At 39.1% G+C, this 19,744-nt stretch overlaps 1 protein-coding gene across 1 annotated transcript in view; it reads left to right on the forward strand.

Moving 5' to 3' along the window:
* The window catches only part of gbe1b (glucan (1,4-alpha-), branching enzyme 1b), a 97,763-nt gene that overhangs the window by 63,796 nt on the left and 14,223 nt on the right, over window positions 1-19,744 (forward strand). Inside the window, exons 13-14 of the mRNA XM_079246463.1 lie at window positions 2,838-3,022; window positions 10,490-10,620. Of these exons, the coding sequence (XP_079102589.1) occupies window positions 2,838-3,022; window positions 10,490-10,620 (316 nt within the window). The remainder of the gene's footprint in view (window positions 1-2,837; window positions 3,023-10,489; window positions 10,621-19,744) is intronic.

Genomic DNA, 19,744 nt, shown 5'->3' on the forward strand with positions numbered 1-19,744 from the left:
TAAGCATTCGATGTTGGTTTTCAGTCTGGCCACTAAATTCCTTGCATTGAGAAGCATTGTTCTTAAACTGCTGGACTATTAGCTCGCACAGTTGTTCACAAAGTGGTGAACCTCGTCCCATCCTCGCTTCTGAATGGCTGAGCCTTTTGGGGATTTATCCCAGTCATGACACCTGTTTTAAAATCAACTTGCTCACCTTCAGACTGTTCCAAACAGGTGTTTTTGAGCATTCCTTATCTTTCCCAGCCTTCTGTTGCCCCTGTCCCAGCTTTTGGGAACATGTGGCAGGTATCAGATCCACATTTTTAGGGTTTATGACCAGACCTTTGCTTTAACCACACACTTCAGTACTGTATTGCATCCACAACATCCTTGAATTTTGTTTTTTTTTTTCCCGTCTGTGTTGAAATAGACCTTTAATGTCGCAAAAGTTCCATTTGGTGGAAAATGGTGCAGAATTTCCAAAAAGGAACATCTCTTGGGGTTAAAGTTGGCTGGTGGATTGATCTTATGACCTCATGTTGCCGCTCATGGCTGGAAAACACTGAGAGGGAGAAATGAACCCAATTAAATTAAATACAATAAAGTTCTAGAAACAAACATCACACAAATGCACCTAAAAATCCACAACAGACTGTCAGCGCTTCTCAAACCGGATCGGACCCTCATGGTGGTCACAAGATGATTTCAAGGAGTTGTCAGATAATAGTTAAAAAAAATACATTCTCCAAATAAATTTGGGATTTTGACTGTCAAAATCAAACTATAAATGCACTTTCGTTTTTTTTCACCACATTAACTTGTAAATAATAACAATATTGACTTGACAAGCTGATTTGGGGCACGCTGGTGCCATTTCACAGCAGCAAACCATCAATAACTACTATAGCAGTCTCATTTATGAAGTAGCTGAAACTGTTTAAGAACTTCTGACCTCAATACAGAAACCTAACCGGAGGTTTTGCTGCCGCTCGTCCAACAGAAATAAAATTTGTGCACTTCAACAGGTGGTTGTAATTTTAATAGCTGAAATATCAACGGGATGTATCATCTTTAACTTTCTGCCTTTTTTAGAAGCAATATCATATTTTATTCACTCAGCTATTAACTGTCAGAAAGTTAGCTAAAACATTTGCTTTCCAAAAAGGTTGTGTGGAGCATATTATTAGCCATGTTGGCCACTTTTCCTTCCTCCCAGAATCTATATCTTCCATTTATTTTCTGTGATTTGCGACCAGTCTGTCATAAAAGAAATAACCCATTTGTGTATAGCTTTTGTGCAGATTCCTGTAGCCGCAGGGGCAAAAACCGATTTTGTGAAAAATAAAACCAACAAACAATAAAAATCATGGAATAAAAATTGATTTTTGGTGATCTTTTGACCTTCACTAAAGTGCTACTGTTGGTCCAAGCATTTGATGGCAGTCATAAATCAAGAATGAAGCGCATTATTATACCACGTATTAGCCTGTTTATTTATTGATTTTGCTGACCTCATGACCTACCCTGTCGCATCATAATTCCCAGGAGCCTGCAAATTTTAAATCAATACTCCTGTTGCGAGCAACAAACACACTACAAAATTAATTAATTTTGCCTTGGTTTGGTTGAAACACTTGCTTCTTTAAAAGAAATAATAAAAATCTGTTTCACCACATTAACATCTAGTTTTATATCTCAAATTAAAGCTAATTTAAATGTCGACATGTCATTCTTGCATGTCAGGTAATAAAATGTATAAGTTTACTGTTACTTGATGCATCACAGGTGTGTGAAATGTTGGCACAGGAACGTTCAGAAACATAGTGTACACACGTCTGGAGTTCAGGGAAGAAAGTCTGATGCTGTTGAGGTGTAAATCTTCTCTTCACATTTCACGTAAAGTTGTGGGGGAGGTTTGTTATTCATGCAGTTGTCACAAGAAAAAAGAATCCCCCTTCCCTTTTTTCCTTCTTCTTCATGTCTGCGCTCTTGTATGGTTTCTCTGCCCTATTTTTCAGGCAGTTGCTGCAGTGGGCTTCTTTTTTCTTGGCAGTCCATTTCTTGTTGTTTTGTTTTCACTTCTTTGACACCAACATAATGTAGTTCATTAGAACCTGCTGTCAGCACCACGTCATCCTATCAGTCTTTTTTATTTTTTATTATTTCTTTATTTCATTCCTTTGGCTTCCATCCCCTCTATCTATTGTCTGTTTGTGTCTCAGCGGGGAATTCAATCATCCCTTCTTTTGTTTATGATGTTGTCATGACATCTAATGACAGATTTATTATCTCATCTCCTGGCATGATGGGATGCCAACATCAGGGCTGTTATTTCATCCACTCATACAGTATGCATTTAGCTTCATGAAATGATATGAGTATGAATTTTTCTGTCTGTAATTAACAGATTTTTAAGGAAATTGATTAAACACTTAGTTGGGAAGTGGAAAGTTTTGTGCCTGTGCTCAGAAGTAAGTTCAGTGTTAATACATGTTTTATTAATTCCGTCTACAGCAATATATGTGCACAGCACTTTAACTTTTTTTGTTTTGTTGTTTTTGGGGATTTTTTTTTTCCTAAAAAAGGGATTTGGGGATAAAGGAAGCTTGTCACAGTGTAGTTAGCGAAAAATGCTGCTGTAACATTGCAGCTGAGTTATTATAGGAAGTACCAACCTCTGTGAGGGTGGTGAAAAGTTCATACTGTCACTCAGTTTCCGAGGTTTGATCTCTATCTTTGTCTTGTGAAAATTTCACAAAACCTCAGAGGGAAAAGAACTTCATAAAGCACAACACCATTCGTTATGTAAATTGTATTCTTTTTTTTTTTTTAAGATAATACAATCTGTGTTGCAGGAAACGAGTTTGGCCATCCTGAGTGGCTGGATTTCCCCAGAGAGGGCAACAATCAGAGCTACCACTATGCCCGGCGGCAGTTTAACCTGGTGGATATGGATCACCTCCGCTACCGTCAGCTCTACGCCTTTGACAGGGACATGAACCGCACTGAAGACAAGTACGGCTGGCTGGCGGCCCCACCTGTAAGCACAGCACACACTCACCTCACTTTTTGTCCAGACTTTCAATGACAAAATCCCATCAAAGTGCAACAGTTCATCAGCAGTTTCAAACTCCTGCTATTTCTAAATAATTTAGCTCATATAGGATTATTCCTCTGAGGATAAACATATTCTGATGCCACCATCTTTACACACCTGCTTAGTTTTCCTGCTGAGATGAAAGCACCATAAACGGAGCTCGTTTTGGAAGGGTCTCGTTTCTCTGGCTGCTGTCAAGTCGAACAGTAATAGATTTCACTCTCTTCCTTGAGCTTCTGTCTTTGCCTGCAATTAAGAGAATAAATGATGTTTTTCTCTTGAGGGGCTCATAGCAAAGTAATGGGATAATGCAAATGGAGAGAGTGGCTAAATTGACAGGGATTAGAAGCGAGAGTGTGTAATTGATTAAAAAATACCATCCCTCACATCCCTTGGAATCGGTCTTTAGATTAAAGCTATTCCACCTTCCACCACCGTGATACAAGCTGACCTGCAGACAGACTAATTCAGCAGAATAGGAGGAATACCACAGAGCATAATTACACACATACCTGGTTCACTGGGATCCTTTCTGCTTATGTTCTGTCAGTCAAGAGTATGTTCTAACTTACTGGAGGGTACATCCTGGAGAAGTAGATGAGGCCGAGCTTTGGAAGTAAGACAGAAGAAAAGAGGAGCCGCATGGGAAAACGAAAGGGGATGTTGATCCCAGAGGATGCTACTGGCAGGAAAGACGAATACATTTTGCACCACTGCTGACCTGACACACACTTGAGGCTGTTTTTCTTGGCTTTCTCTGTGTTTTTAATGTGAAGCCATATAGTAAATGACAGCTCTACAATATACCCTGAAGATATCATCTAATTATGCTTTTTTTTAACTTACAACATCAAATCATGTCAAAAACATTATCTTTTCCAGATTATACAGTGGCAGCATGATGTCTGTACCCCTAAGTGTTTTTCTGTGGAAAGCGCTGGGATAGTAAATAGATTTTATTTATATAGCATGTAGCGGAATAGCCTCTACAAATTATGAATTTATTAATTACCTCGGAGCACCACTCATCACCTTTAATTAACTTAAAATTCAGGCGGATGAGACACCTGAAATAAACTCAATTCAATAAACAGTCTCACTTCAAAGGAGTAAATCCTAAGAACGAATGAACCAGAAATCGTCCATTCAGAAATTATGACAATAACGGATGAATTGATTATACATATTTATTTACAATGATGGTAAACATACAGCAGTGAAAATGAGCAATGATGGAGAGATGTTATTGGTGAGATGGTATGATGAATTTGTCAACATGGAATTTCATTTATAACATTAATAAAGAACGCTGAGATTAATTAAATGAGATGGAGCAGGAAGAAACTGGTTGGAATTAAGCAAATAAATCGGGATGATTATCTTACTTAAGTCTTTGACAAGAACGTGTTCAATAATTCTAAATTTGGATAAGAATTGGAATTTAATTATTTAATTAGAATTGGATGTACTGGTTTGGGACATCACAAATGTCAGAGCGCTATCAGATCCTACTTTGAACGCTGAATCCGGAGTGTGGGTCGAAGCGGGTGGTTGGTCCCCTATTCGGCGCGTTTCCGGGGGAATTGGATCCCTGGAGCGTCAGAAGATGAAGGTCTACGCAGCTACTCTGGCCTTCTGGATCCGTTCAGCGGAGTTCCAGAGCGGTGTGATGATGATCCAGATTGTCCCAAAAATAGATAGTTCCAGATTTTACGTGTAAAGACGTAATGGAAAAAGTTGGAGCTACGGTTCTAGTTAATTACTGATCTCGGGAAAAATACTGGTTACAAATAAACACTTGTTGTACTTTCTCCCGTTCGGAAGAACGGAGAGGTAAAAACTTATAATGAAATAACAAAAGAAAAGAAGACGAAAGGCTAAAGACAAAAGCTAAGGACAAGAAAGAAACTTAGAGGAGACAAAAAGCTTAAACGAAGACAAAAAGCCTGGAGGAGAAAAAGCTCAGGAAGTTGGTCTGCCAGTCTAATTTAAACAGACCCGCCTTTCGAACTTCCAGCCAATCATGAGTTGCTTCTGTCAGAGGCTGACCAACCTTATCCAATCAGGTCAGCTCTAGTTCCTTCCCTCTGCATCTCATTAATGTGAACAGGATACTTTCAACTCATTCATTCTTTCAGAGTTATGCAGATTCCTCGTTTGCTGGCGAAGGAAAGCATTTTATAGTATTACTTTCACACATGAAAAGATTGGCTACATGTAATTTTTATTAAAGGTGGATTAATTAATTGTCATGACTCGTCCTCATTGGGTGATCCTAAAAAGAAAACTCACATTTTATTCATTCACATTAGTAGCTTAAGAGAAGTCTGAAGCTTGGAAAACATAATCAACAATTATTTACCGCAGTGTTTATGATTAATGTGTGTGTGTGATCAGTTCAAAGAATTAAATCACATATCAAGATAAAATAATGGAAAAGAAGAAATTCAACCAAAACAATTAACCACAGTCTTTTAGACTAAGTTAGATCGGTTCCTTCAATTGGGGAAAGAAGTTTGGATTCCTTCTGTCTCCTTCTCCGTCAGGGGAGGGGTTGTTCTGGCGCCATGGAGTCTCGTCTTTTGGCTTAGAAGTGTCATTTCTGACCAGAACCAGGGTTTGGTCAGATGCGACTCTCGGCATTTCCCCCGACCTGCAACCATAAATTGTTAGATGTGCTTTAATCCTTCGTGTTGACACAACTGCATTCTGTAGGGAGTAAAGGTGTAAATCTCTGAGTGTCACCACGCCTCTTGGGTCAAATGGTCACTCTCTCTTCGTCCTGTGTGGACCAATCTTACTGCAGAGAAAGAAATACAACTATTGTTTAATCCAGTCGAATGTTTTTAATCCTGGGAGGCCAAGATCACTACAAGCACTTTTCAACTCGAATGTTGACCACACACAGTGCTTTTACACCACATGTCATATTCATCACACACACACACACACACACACACTATCTCTCATACAGCAGTTCTGTTGTTTCATACTAAGTGCTTTCTCCTATCACTCACATTTATAGATAGATACAGATTGACATGATAAACACACCAGGAAGCAACATGGGGTTCAGTGTCTTGCCCGAGGATACTTCACTGTGTAGTCAGGGGAAGCCTGGAATCGATCCTTTCCCGATGGGAGACAACTGTTCTTCCATCTAATCTAAAGCCACCCTATGGATCTATGCAGGGGGTGTGTGGTTATTTCAAAATCCATTTTTTTAAGCCAACTAAATCAATTTAGGCTATGTAGAAAACAAGTAGACTATCAGTATTTAATTTGTTTGAATCGATTAAAAACAAAACAAAAAAACATTTCTTTCTTTAAGCTCATGGAAAAAGTTTGACTCTCTATATACTGTAAGTTATAATTGTTACATTATCAACTTAATGGGGTGGTTCAGGAGAGCACAAGATTCTCTTATAGTTTAAGCTCAAAGATGGATTTTCTCAAAAACAATTGAGAACAAACCAGGCAGTCATACACTAAATGCTAGAAGTTTGTGCAGATTTTTGGCTTTTATCCATTTTAAGAGCAGCTCCTTTTATACCCAACTGTGGCACCTGTTCATCTGCTGATGGGCCTACGGGAAAAAAAAAAAGAAATTTTTCTTATATTCTAGAAACTTAACCATTCATATTGGCTCAACATGAAGTCATAAAGATCTTTCAGCTGTAAATATCAGTCAAAAGTTTAGACACACTTTCCCCTTGAATTTAATGGAAAAGTGTGTCCAACCATTTGACTGGTAGTGTATGTTTGCAAATCATTTCAGAGTTTATATTTGGAAGTAAAGTTTTGCCATCCTGCAAAAACAACTTGCCCAAAAAAAATCTGGTTTTTAAAAGGGCAGGAAAGTATTTGCATGTTTGTAAAACAGATTTATATTTGTGGGACAAAATAAAAGTTCTTTTGGAAGCATCCTGTCCACAGATGCAAAGCACAAAACTGCATCCAAGGCTCAGATGTTGGAGTTGCACATTTTGACCCTGTCTTTATACCTCTATCTGATTGGATGGTAACTAATTAAACTGCCCAATCAGAGAGCAGACGGGTTCTTGTCCTTCCACATCGCTGCAGACGAAAGATCCCATTAGGACTTAAGAGAAACCAAGTCACAACCAACTGGACTGATCCAGGATGTTGAGGGGAGTGCAAGCTGGTGGATTTGAGTCCTCCAGCTCCCAGAGGTCTGAAAACATTCACCCATCACTCATCAGCTTGTCTGCAGTTGTTCATACTCTCATTCTGGCGTCTCGTTTGGTTCTGATTGGTGGTTTCATCTGACAAACAGAGGAAAAATACCGGCCAAAATATTTACCACTGTGTTTGAAAAATCCAAAACCTCTTGGCATCCAGAGCGGGAAAAATGGATGGAACTCTCGTTAGTTTCCTGTGCTTAAAAAAAGAAAAAAAATGCTGGTTAACATTTAATTATTTGCGCCATGTGGCGTGTGGGAGTGGACCTTAATTTGTTGGAAAAAATCAATAAGCATCACGTTGGAGGCTAAACTTAATTACAGGAACAGAAAGTACCAGGACAAAACAGGTAAAAACGCTGGATTTTCTTTAATTCCATCAAGCTCTTGATTATTTAACTGTATGTCTACTTATTAGAAAGGACAGGTATGCTGTTTGATTATTTTTAGATCAAATAAACAAACACAAACATAAAAGTAGGACAATGACAAGATAAGAAATTTGGCTTTTCTCATATCCTGAGTAAGTCTTCTCCAGGTCTCATCTGGAGAATTCACTGTAAATTGAGGAAATAAATCATCAAATTTTAATCCTGACATCAGCTCACATTTATAAGAATTTAACTCCTTTTCTTTCCCGAATTTATTTAATTATTGAATTGATGAGGAATTAGTATGATTGTTATTATAAATATTATTATTATTTTCTTCCTTAGTATGTATAAGTAGGTAGAAGTGTGTACACATGTATGTATAGGTATGTACATTTTTTTTTTTTTTCTTATCATCTTTCATTTGTTCAATATTTAAACTTTAAACTTTAAAACTTCCAAACCTTTTTCAGTGGTTTTAAAAACACATCTGTTCTGGATAATGTTTGCTGTCCAGTGTCTGTGGAGGAGGAAAAACCATGTTGTTGGGTTTTAAATGTAAAGTTTGCAACAAGATCCTCCTAAAGACTGGAATGCAAAACCACCTTGAAGAGATCTAATTACAATAATTTCACATGGCTTTGCTTATTCCAATAAAAGGTTTCTTAGAGTTTTCAGAAACTCCTCAAAAGTTCCAATTTCAGCACCATAATTCATCTGATGCTCAAAGAGGGCTTTTTCAGGAAGAGTCGACGTGTGGACTATCCACGTGTGACAAGTCTGTAAAACTGGCTTCCTTCAATGTGAGTGTCTCCTTATCTGGTTCCTTTCATCAGCAGAAAACATACACAGTAGGTCACATGGATCAGAAAGATTATCATTCTGAATGGATATTTATACAAATCTGAATTAAATGACCTGTAGACCAATCCATAAAAAAGATATTAATTCAGTCCCAGTGGATTTTGGCAGTGATCCTGTGTTTCAGTCCTTCTGCACAGAAGCCCCAAAGGAAAAAATCAAAAAACGGCATTCACTTATTCAGGGATTAATACAGTATCCGAAAAAGACTTTGTAGGACATCACTCACAGATAATGTTCAAAGATTCAGCTGTAATAACCAGATAAGTCTGAATCCTCTGTGGAGCTTATCAATGACATTGCCAAGGTAATTGCATTTATTAGATATATTCTACAGCTCAGCGAGTTCAATATTTCACTGTGGTGGGTGGATCCAAGGGCGTTTTACAGCTGAAATGAAAAGCATAAGATGATATGTAAGCAGCTTCACTCAGGAAGATGAACTTAGTTGAAATAGAAACACGCTGGCTCTTTGTTTAGAATAAGAAGAGATGAGCTGTACAGCCTTAAAAGGCCAAACTGTTGCAGCAATAGCATTGCTAGAGGTATAAAAAAAAAAAAAAGTGATTAGATCTCAATAAAAACCAGCACGCTGTGGCACCCAGTGTGATCTGTGTTATAAGACCCATTATAGCTTTTCTGTCCAGACTTGCAACCCTCCCCTAAAATATCCGTATATGCTGACAAGGAAATTGAAATGCATATTTTTTTTAAGTGTCAAACAAAGAAATAAGCTTTAATTCTTTGATTATTTGTTCTGTTAAGGTCATTGAAGGCTTTGTTTTTCATTTGTGTTTTCTAATTAAGCAAGTTAAACGATGAATCGGTCAGACAATGTTTCCAAAGCAAACCTCACGCTGGACATCTTAAGTTCCAGCTGCAGATCACAGTTCATTTTTTTATGCATTTTTATGCATCGTCTGTGGTGAAAATCAAAACTCAAACTCAAATCCTCTTTCTTTCTGCAAGCTGTGCTGCATGCACCTAGAGCTGACCGAACGCAAGTTCCACTGAAGGGAAGAAGCAAGAAGGATGGAGCCCAGCTTGTGAAAATATTGGATTTCACTGCTTGTTTTGTAAATACGCTCTGCCTTAGAGTGCTGACTTCATAAATGGGGATTTACCCCGCTCTCTTTGCCTGGCTAAGTTTCACTCAAACCGTTTCAGGTCAGCGAGATGCTGCAGGCACATGCATAAACAGAAACTCTGCAGACTCTAAGACCTAACATCAGACTAAGAGACGTTGCTTTGATTTCAGGCGACCATATGTTTGTACCTCACGGGGGCATTTCTTTTGGTGCGCACTTGAAACATATTGCATTATCACAAGATTTTCTTACAAGCATCAGGAGATTAAGAATATAATCTGGACTGAATATCTATTGGTTGATATATTTTTTACTTTTATTTACAAGGAAAATCCACAAATACTCCATTGGGCTCTTTAGTCCACAACTTGACAGATGCAGGTTAAATTTATTTTGCAATGTTGCTACTTCAGATCTTGCTAGGAAATGGACAGACTCCAGACTTTCAGCTCGCTTCTTAGGCTCCATCCTGTGCGCCTGTCCAGTTGCAGGAGTGCTTATCATCTCCTTCAGCTGTGAATCTGCTGCCCTGAAATTGGCTTGGGGAGCATGGCACTAAAAATAGGGGGTTGGGTGACATTGATAATCTCTGCTAATGATACGTTAGCAGTAGCTCGCTCCACAGGAGAGTGGCGCCTTTATCATGTGCAGCTGTCTCAAACTGACAGCGTCTGTCTTGCACCACCCTGGGTTGCTGCTTTCTGCGGATGAGTGCCACCTGAAATTTGATGTGGAAATGCTTCCCAGCCTGTTTGAAAATGTGAAGTCCACTGATATAATGTGCCCCATTATAACTGTCTAAATCCAGCATGAGGAAAGTAATGACTATTCATGAAGAAATACTTTATAAGCTGTTCTTTTCACTGTCGTCCCCCCCTCCTCCTCTAGGCTTTCATCAGCGCCAAGCATGAAGGGGACAAGGTCATTGTGTTTGACAGGGCAAATGTGCTCTTTATCTTCAACTTCCACCCCAACAAGAGTTTCCAGGACTACAGGGTGGCTGTGGAAGCTCCAGGAAAGTATCCTTTATAACCCTCATGTGTCATGTCGCTGCTCCTTTCTCTATTTAAATCTTGAGACATCAGCTTAACTCCGACACACCACATTGCACACTTGCAGTGGCTCGCAGACTAATGAAGTCCTGGTTGCTTCCTTCTTTCACACAATAACATGGCTAATCTCATGTGAAATATCACTGCCAAGATTTCAGCCGAGAGAGTAACGCCACAGCTGCGTTCCTCTTAAATCAGCTGCATTTGCTAACTCTGCAGGGCTCCAAGGACAATGCGTTTGCCACTAAAACAGGTTATGGATATAAATTTTTTTTTTTTTTTTTTTTTTTCATCTCTGTCTGATTTCCATCAAACTCTCCTTTAATCTTCTCTGCAGACCATTGATGATTCTGAAATCTTGACTTGTCTCTTAATTAAACTCCCACAAATAAACTTGGAGGAGGCCACAAGACATTGTGGATGGTAGAAAATTACCCCTGAGATGACTCTGGGCTGAGAAATGGATCAGAGATTTAAGCACTGCGTGAGCCGGGTAAAAAGTAAATGAGACTTGTAAAGACCTTCGGTTTTAATGTCAGTGTTTTCTCTGAGGCTGCTACTTTTGTGTTGTAAATTTAGCAGTAATTGTTGAGGGGAATATGAGTCAGTTGTTTATTGTAATGTTGTTATGCTGTTAGAGAGAAACAATATCAGAGCCCAGTGATTCAGAAACACTCTATTTAGCAACATCGGCTGTCAGGAATTTAATGAGTCCCACAGTTGTGATTACAGCAGGCTTAATGATCAGGAATGTGGAAGGGGACAGGAAGCTGACAGATCTGTATTTATCATGGCAGATATCGCTCCCTTATGAGGCCCAATGTAGCTCACACCATTATTTTCCCTGGGTGGACGTGAAGCTGCGTTGCTGCTTCAGTTATGGTTAAAGTAATGCTGTGATGAACTGGGATTCAGCCTCAGTTTAAGATTTAAATACAATCCAGTATTTGATTGGCTGAAAGTTTGTTTGCTTGCTAGCTTGTTTTGTTTTCTTTTTTTTTTTCTTTGCATTTATCTTATTGTTTTGCATAGATTGGTAGATGCATGCCTATGGTTGATTAATTCGATAATCCAACTGATAATTATATATAGCCCTGCTATGGACTGGCGAGCTGTCTAGGGTGTACCCTGCCTTTCGCCCAAAGACTGCTGGGATAGGCTCCAGCTTCCCCACAACCCTTCATCGGACTAAGCGGTTAGGATAATGAATGGATGATAATTATAATCTAACACTGTATTATATAATCTAGAAGCCAAATTGGTTCAAGGATGTCTCATTTCACTTTGCATGATGGTGAACGTCCTCGTTAATGTAATTAACAAGATTGTAACGTCATAAAACAGAAAACATTCACATGCTAGCAGTGAGACAGCATGCTTAAGTTCATTAGATGAGTAAAATAGGGGAAAAAAAGCAAGATGTAGCACATAATGATTTGATTTCTTGCCTTAATTGTGAGCTTGTTTGTTGTGCAATTGCACATTTTGCCTCATTTGTTTGGCTTGGCATGGAAGGGGTGAATTATGGGCGAAGCACTAATAGCCTCGCTGCACCGTGTCTGTAACATCGTTTTTAAGGGTTTATTTTCATTTAGATAGAAGCACATCTTTTCCTCCTGGTGCATCTTTTGATGTTTAAGGGGAGGCCTCAGACACTGGGGGGGTTGAGAGGAAATGCAAATAAATGCGAGGGCAAAGCTCTGGCTGTCATTATACAGAGAGGCAGTAAACACATAAAGGCAAATGTGCCGTGTGTGTGAGGAAGGTAAATGCGCTGCGCGTGTGAGGAGATGCAGATCCTACGATGGGAATGTGTGCACAGGATCCAATTAGGGGAGAAGACAGATGAAAGTGCCACTCAGAGGCAGAGGAGGTAAACAAGACAAGCTCAAAGAGTCCAAAAGTGCTTTTTCATTACACTCAGCTGTCATATACTTAAACTTTCTTCTACCTGTGTGAGGGTCAGGATGTTGCAGAGGAGCCCTTCACCAAAGCTGCATCTGGAAATTCTGTAATAGCTGGAAGCAGCTGACCATGCTGTGCACCACTGAAAATTGATCTAATATGGGCTGCTGTTTCCTTTGGCAATGTGGCAAGTAGGATATTCTATCAGAGTGTGTCATTTTCCTGCTAAAAAGCACCATTAGGTTACCTTTTGTCGCTCACTGTCACATGATAATGATGAATGACAGGCTGACGTTTACACAGTTTAGTTTGGTCCTTTTTTTGTTTTTACTTGCATATGCCCCTTTGCTATGTTAGTTTTAGTGTAAAACTCTCCAGTATTTTTAATTATTTAATTTTTTAACATTCCCAGTGTTTTCCTCATAAAATACGCTGAGTAAAATGTCGTAACAAGAAGTTGATTGTGTGTTGCCTGTCTCTATGGTGCGTTCCAGTTGTCTCCAAATTTCAGGAGGTGAAGAACGGTAGTTGCCGTTCCAGGTGCACCATTTCGTAAAAAAATGGACGCCTCCAAAACGGTTACATTTACAACATTAGTGACTTGCATAAAAGAAAATCACAATTCTGTTGTATAAATGTGTACCATTGGAACCGTGTGTACCTATTCAGGTGATTATGATTAACAAACCATACATAAACAGGCCTGCTGCAACAACGTAATTATTAACTTGCTGTTGTTTATACTAGAGCTTTAAAGGACACAAAATATAAAGAATTTGATTTAAAACAAGAATGGACTACAAGTAAACTGGGTGCAATTAGTTAATGTAGAATCTGTGGATCTTCTGCAAATTAGAAGCTCCCAATCTGGATTTCCGATCTCGCCTATTTCCAGCAAAAATCTCTTGGAATTTTAAATTCCAAGAACAACTGGAACGCACAATCAGAGCTACCAGTGTTCCCAGTTGGTGATTTAAACTGCAAATATCGTGATACCTGCAGGCAAGAAATGGCCCAGTTTGCGGCAGCGGGAGGTAATGTAGTCTTCTTCTATAACAAATAACTAAAAATAAGAGGTTTTAAATTTTTAGGATTATTTGACTGTTTCTGGTAATGTGATGTGATGCTAAAAATTTATTTTATTTTTATTTTTTTTAATTTAAAACTAGGAGCTCAAACTCCAGTCCTCATTGGCCGCTATGAGGGAGGTTATTCTGGTTTCCCTGGTCCAACACGGAAATCTAATGAGTCATTGTGAAGATGTTGACAATAAGCTGTTTGACCCATTTGGTGCGATGGACCAGCAAAGAAAGGTCTTAAATTTACCTTACTGAAACCTGAAAGAGTCCTGTGTTCAGATGGATCTGCAGGGGCTTCCTTGTTCTTTTTTTTTTTAAGTTTATTGCTCTATAAAACAATGAAAGCGGTAATGCCTCATGGAGAATAGTTTGACATACATCTAGCAACTCATTGCTTATTTAAAACTGAATTTAAAAAAAACCCACAAACTTGTCAGTGAAACATAGAATCAACTCTTGCCACTTTTAAACTTATTCTGCTTTTTTTTCTATTCAAATGAATAACAACTGTTGCATCGTCATCCCTCAGGACTAACTCTTCCATGCTTACTGACTGTTTTCAGACATGTTTCTCTATTTCTCCTCATCTGTTTCTTTTCTGTTCTTTTGTTTTCTTCCTTCTCTATGAGGTAATGGGACAAAAAGTAACAAAAAAAAAACAAAAAAACAACCGACTCACCATTAAAATGCAGTCAGCGTCACTTTTTCACTTCTATTATTTTCTCTGAGTCAGGGTGGACACAATCTTCAGGCACTGGTCTTTATCTGGCAGGTTAGAGTATTTGAAATCCCAACTGGATCCTGTCGTCAAAGACATGCCTGTTGGGGCAGATTGGTCTTTGATTTACACTGTGCCAATAGGCAGCTGCGATTGTGTCAGGTTATCATTCTCTTTTTCTGTCTGAGCTATACCTGGGATGCCATGCAGAATAAGTCAACTAAAGTTCGGCATCACTAACTTTGTAGAATTTAGTTCTGAATAAGCATTGTCTGCATAGAAAATACTAGAACGTTCCAGATTTAGCTACTACATATCATCTGCAATGTACTCATCAGTTCAGAGACTGAATCTGCAATTACAGCTTTCATCATGTTAAAACGCTACTGACAAACCAGAGAAACTGCATTTAGGGAAAATTAAATTAGTATGTTTTTTCTTCGTTGCCATTCATTCACTTCTCTCACTTATAGTACCTCTGTATTCTGTGGCATCCAGCTGATATTTTAAGTGTTATTAGAGTAACATCCAGAGAATCAAACACTATTCTTAAATAAACTACAACCCAAATACTTGGACAATATTTGGTAGGTTGGATGGGTCTCAGACTACTCTGACATGACAGATTTACATCATGCAGGATTTCCAGATATTCCAACGCGTAACATTTTTGACTCTTGAAAAAAAAAGTTTCTACAAGTTTTAAGGCTGCATGGCACTTTCACATAAAATGACAAATAAAATGACGAAAGGTTACTATCCAAGTTACGTCCAAGTTTAAAAAAAAAAAAAAAACATTGCAGGACTTCCTTCTTTTAGCTTTATACAGTCTGGGCTATGTTCCTGCTGCCACGTCTTCAAGAAACATGTATTACCACATTCTCCATGGTCCTTCCGTGTCCTTGTTGGCATTTTCTCTCACCCGTTTAGTTAGCTAATAATCTTACATGACCCATCAGAGTAGTTAAAAGAGATCATCTGTATTTCTTCATCTTTTCTCTCTGCCTCGCTCCTGCTCTCTATCCTCTGTATTTCATGCTGAACCCGTGTAGTTGTTCATGTGTTTTTCAGTCATTAATTTGGTTTCGGAAAGCTTAATCTGCATATTCCTGCTTCTCTGTTGCCACGAATACTCACCATAACAAATCTTGAAAACTAACCAAGTATTACAGCCAGCTTGAGACTGCATTGTCTAAGACAGAAGTCACCCACCACCTAGCAGCACTGGCACATTGTAGAATGTTTGATAACATAATGTAGACTATAGCTTTCACGTCATGGGTGTGAAAACTTTTTTTTTTTTCTATACTTAAAGCTGCTACTTTTTCACAGCGGACCAACAAGACAAATACACGTTCTTATGTTAGACTGCGTTGCCTCTTATCGAGTCCACAAGTAATGCTGGAATTCTCAGTTTTAAATTTAATCTAATAGTTCCTCCATAAATAGTTTTTACAAAACAGGAAATCACGTTCTGTGAATATTAAACATTTTATACCCAGTTTATAACTGTCAAGTTTAATGTAACCCATAAGAGCCAAGCGTGACTTATATGATACATAACGTTTCTGAGACATTTGGCATCACTTTATGGTAAAAAATTTGCTAAAAATCCTGTTGAATAAAATCTGATTCTTGACTTTTTCCCCTTAATGGACATCAGAAAGCAGAAGATTACACTTAAAAGAATTTTAACATATCACACAGTAATAAATGGTTAATATCTCATATATATTTCAGGGTATATAGGGGTAAATATCTCTGCCATTTCTTTCATATGTCATTTCCTAAAGAGTTCAAACATAATGGCAATGTCAAGATGATATGTTTAAGAGGTAAGATAAGGGCCAGTCGGGATTGTCCTCAAATAATAACCCTGAGACAGAGCAATAAATAAGATGAAATCATAAAGCAAATTCCTGAAAGCTGGTAAACCTGCTTTAAGGTGTCATGCTCTTCATACACACCGATGGAATTCAGATCTGTTGCTGGATGGTTTGATCCTTTGAAACAGAAGCCTTCTCTACCATTTCTTCCCCTCTGATGTAACTTACACCGGTGAAGCAGAAAGCAGGGTGACGCAGAGTGAAAAGGCTAGATGCAGCATTTATAATGCTTACAAACCCATGGCACATTCTTCAGATGTGCACACACAGCGCTCTCAGCTCCTGTTTACCCGCGGCAGCATGCTGTTACTTTCATAAAGCCTGAAAAAACAACAAGCTTATAGAGAAGCTAAGTGGCTGCAATCGCGGTCATGGCAAGATTGTTTTCAGGTCATCAATGACTCTAATCATCAGACTTTAGACTGCCTTCTTTTTCTTTCTGGTCATTGGGCAAAACTGATTGTGTTCTTTAATCTTCCCCTTTATTCACAGAGGCTGTATTGATCACAAAGCTTTACAGCTGAAGTGAGAGCTGATGTTGCAGCCATCTGTAGCCACTAACAACGACGTAATCGCTCAAAGCTTCCAACCACCAATTTGTGCTGGTTCTCACTTCCTTGCTGATAAGTTGGCCGGGGAACTCTGAATTACTGTAACTGTGCCTCATTTTAGCACATTTTGAGCCACAGACACACAAGCACACGCGCACCAGCCACAATATTAAAACCACTGACAGGTGGAGTGAATAACACAAATTATCTCTTTACAGTGGACGTTGTCATGGGGTGCAATATATTGTGAAGCAAATGAACAGTCAGTTCTTGATTTTGTTCTTGTTCAAAGCAGGAAAAATGTGCAAGTGAAAGGATCTGACTCACTTTTACGAGGACAAAATTGTGATACTTAGATAGGTGGATCAGAAGAAAAAGCAGGGCTTGTCCGATGCTTCCTAACTCTGTAGATTGATACCAAAGATCGGATGGCTGGTGACGGCCGGCCTGCGTGATCTGTTGTTGCAGATGATCCGCTATGGTACAGAGTGCTGTTGTCCTCAATACAGGCTATGAAAGAAATGATGAGGTTCAGAGCATCACAGGTCATCCCTTATTGTGGTGTGTACCTGTAGTGTGCTCATGCTGACCCTGCCTTTGCCAAGAAGTCCGATAGTAGTCTTTTTTTATTTCACACCACAGACGTGTGAGTTTGCTTGCATTATTTACAGGCACAGGAGATGGCAGCAAAATGGACTATGGAAAGGAGGCAAGTTGGCAGAGGCAGATTGATGCCTTGGGCACCGTAGAGCTAGGAAACCTCGGGTCTTGGCATTTGTGTGGATGTTTGACTCGTGAAAAGGTATGACACTGGCAGATGTATTCTCTGATGCCATGGGCCTCTTTTCAGCTCTATAATGTGCCCTGCCAAACTGCAAAACATGTTTGGAAATGGATTTTGGGAGCATAACAAAAAGTTCAAGGGGTTAGCTCGGCCTCTAAATTTCCAAGATCTCAATGTGGTCCAGCGTCTGCGTGATCTGTAACCCAAATCCACAAATACTCGCCTTGCAACCCACAGGACTTAAAGGATCTGCTGCTAAAAAAAACAAAAAAAAAAACGGTGCCTGAAGCCACTGGATACCTTCAGAGGTCTTATAGAGTCCATTTTTTTTGATAGGTCAGAGAGGATGTGGTTTATGAGAGAACACTTAAGCCAGATGGTGTGAAAGTGTGAGGCAAGCGCCTGACAGTTTCAGGAGAGACTCAGTGGACGGTGGGGAGAGAAACCTTCATGGCAAAATGTTTGTTCTGTCAATAAATCACCAAAGTAGCAAGTTGAGCTGAAGACATGTTGGATTTGCATTGTTTCAGCAGAAACGATGCAAATGCAGGCAAGAACTTCTGTTTAATCATTACAATGAAAGCAGACAAGCAGGCAACAAAAGCAGACTTTTTCCCGGCTCTGGGGCAGAATGAGGCAGGAGTGTTGCAGGATCACACTGGAACTGCAGAATGTCTCCTGCAGGAAGAGGAACTGATTATTCACCCAGCCCATTGGGGGGTTGTTCACACGTCTGCCCATTTCTTCTGCTTTTTTGTTATTGTACCACACCTTCATAAAGAGGATTATATTATTCACACCACACATCATCGTGGGTTTCTACTTTATCCTGTACACTAGTTATCATTTCTGACTGGCTTCAGAAAGATTCATTTTCTCCTTGTTGGAAAGTTTCTGATTGAAAGTGTTATTTTACAGCAATAATAACCCCTTAACGCTGAAACACTTCTTTGTTTTTGCCGTCATCTAGATCGAAACTATGCTTATGTCTCTGTTTCAGAAGGTCAGATGGGTTTTCCACAAGCGACCTTGAGAAATACTTTCTACAGATGAACATTTTGAGCTCTTTCTTTACAATACGTCTGACAGTATCTTAAATTTCTTCAAACTGAAGGACAGATTTGTTCTTTCAGTCACTGTGATCATAGCCTTTTATAAAAATGTGCTTCCATCCAGAAGCCTTCACTACAGCATATGGTGTGATATTCATACTTCATGCTGTCTTTCTGTCTTGCTTCATTTTTTTCTGAATTCACACAGTTCCTGAGAACCTTATTATTGAAGATGCCGTCAGTCAGCTCTTCAAACATCCTTGTTCAGAAGCACAAAGGAGAGATTTTGCCAAAAAAAAAAAGAAAAAAGCCAAGCAAATGTGATAGCAAAGCGGATTTTCTTACTTCCTCTTCCACACATACATTACATACAGCTTTCCTACGCATGATCAAAGGCATTTACATTTTCTCTTTACTATTCAGCTGTCTCCTACTCCCCAGCCCTGTCTCCAAGCCGCTCTTTCTTTTATATATAACTTTTATAACTATAACTCAGTGACTCAAAGTAGATTTATTGGCTCCTCTTTTTTTTATTAAAGAATTGATGACTCAGATTAAGGGCACATTCACAGCAGCCTTTATTTATTTTAATTGTTTGGGAAATCTGCATCGTTTAGGGGTAATGTGAATGTGCAAATAAATTCTGATTTGGACCAAAGAAGCAGACTTGGCCTACGTACGAACGTCTCGGCCCATTTCAAGCAGACCAATTACAGGAAGTGGACTACAAACTGAGTGCATTGTGGGTTCAGCGCATGCCATCGCGGGTAAACATGCACACATGTGAGATGAGAGATGGCTCCAGATGGAAGAAATGGCTCACGGGGAAGATGTGGACGAGTTTGGTCAAAGTTCTGTCAGAACTCTGATGAACCCAGACCACTAAAATCTGATCCGGATCCATATTTTCTTGCCTCTGTTGGACAGTAAAACCTTTTTCTTATTTTTTTTTTTTAAGTTCCAGTTTATTTGATAAGTGCAACGTGAACACAATCTCAACAGCAGTGTGCAGATTGCGTTTCTGTGGTCTTGGCTAATGTAACAAAAAGAAAAGAATAAATTTAGCCACAATAAAATGTAGCAGCAGACTGATGGAAGTCAGTAAAACTGCTGCGT

This window comes from Telmatherina bonti (genome assembly GCF_933228915.1).
Source record: "Telmatherina bonti genome assembly, chromosome: 9".
In the NCBI taxonomy this organism is placed as follows: domain Eukaryota; kingdom Metazoa; phylum Chordata; class Actinopteri; order Atheriniformes; family Telmatherinidae; genus Telmatherina; species Telmatherina bonti.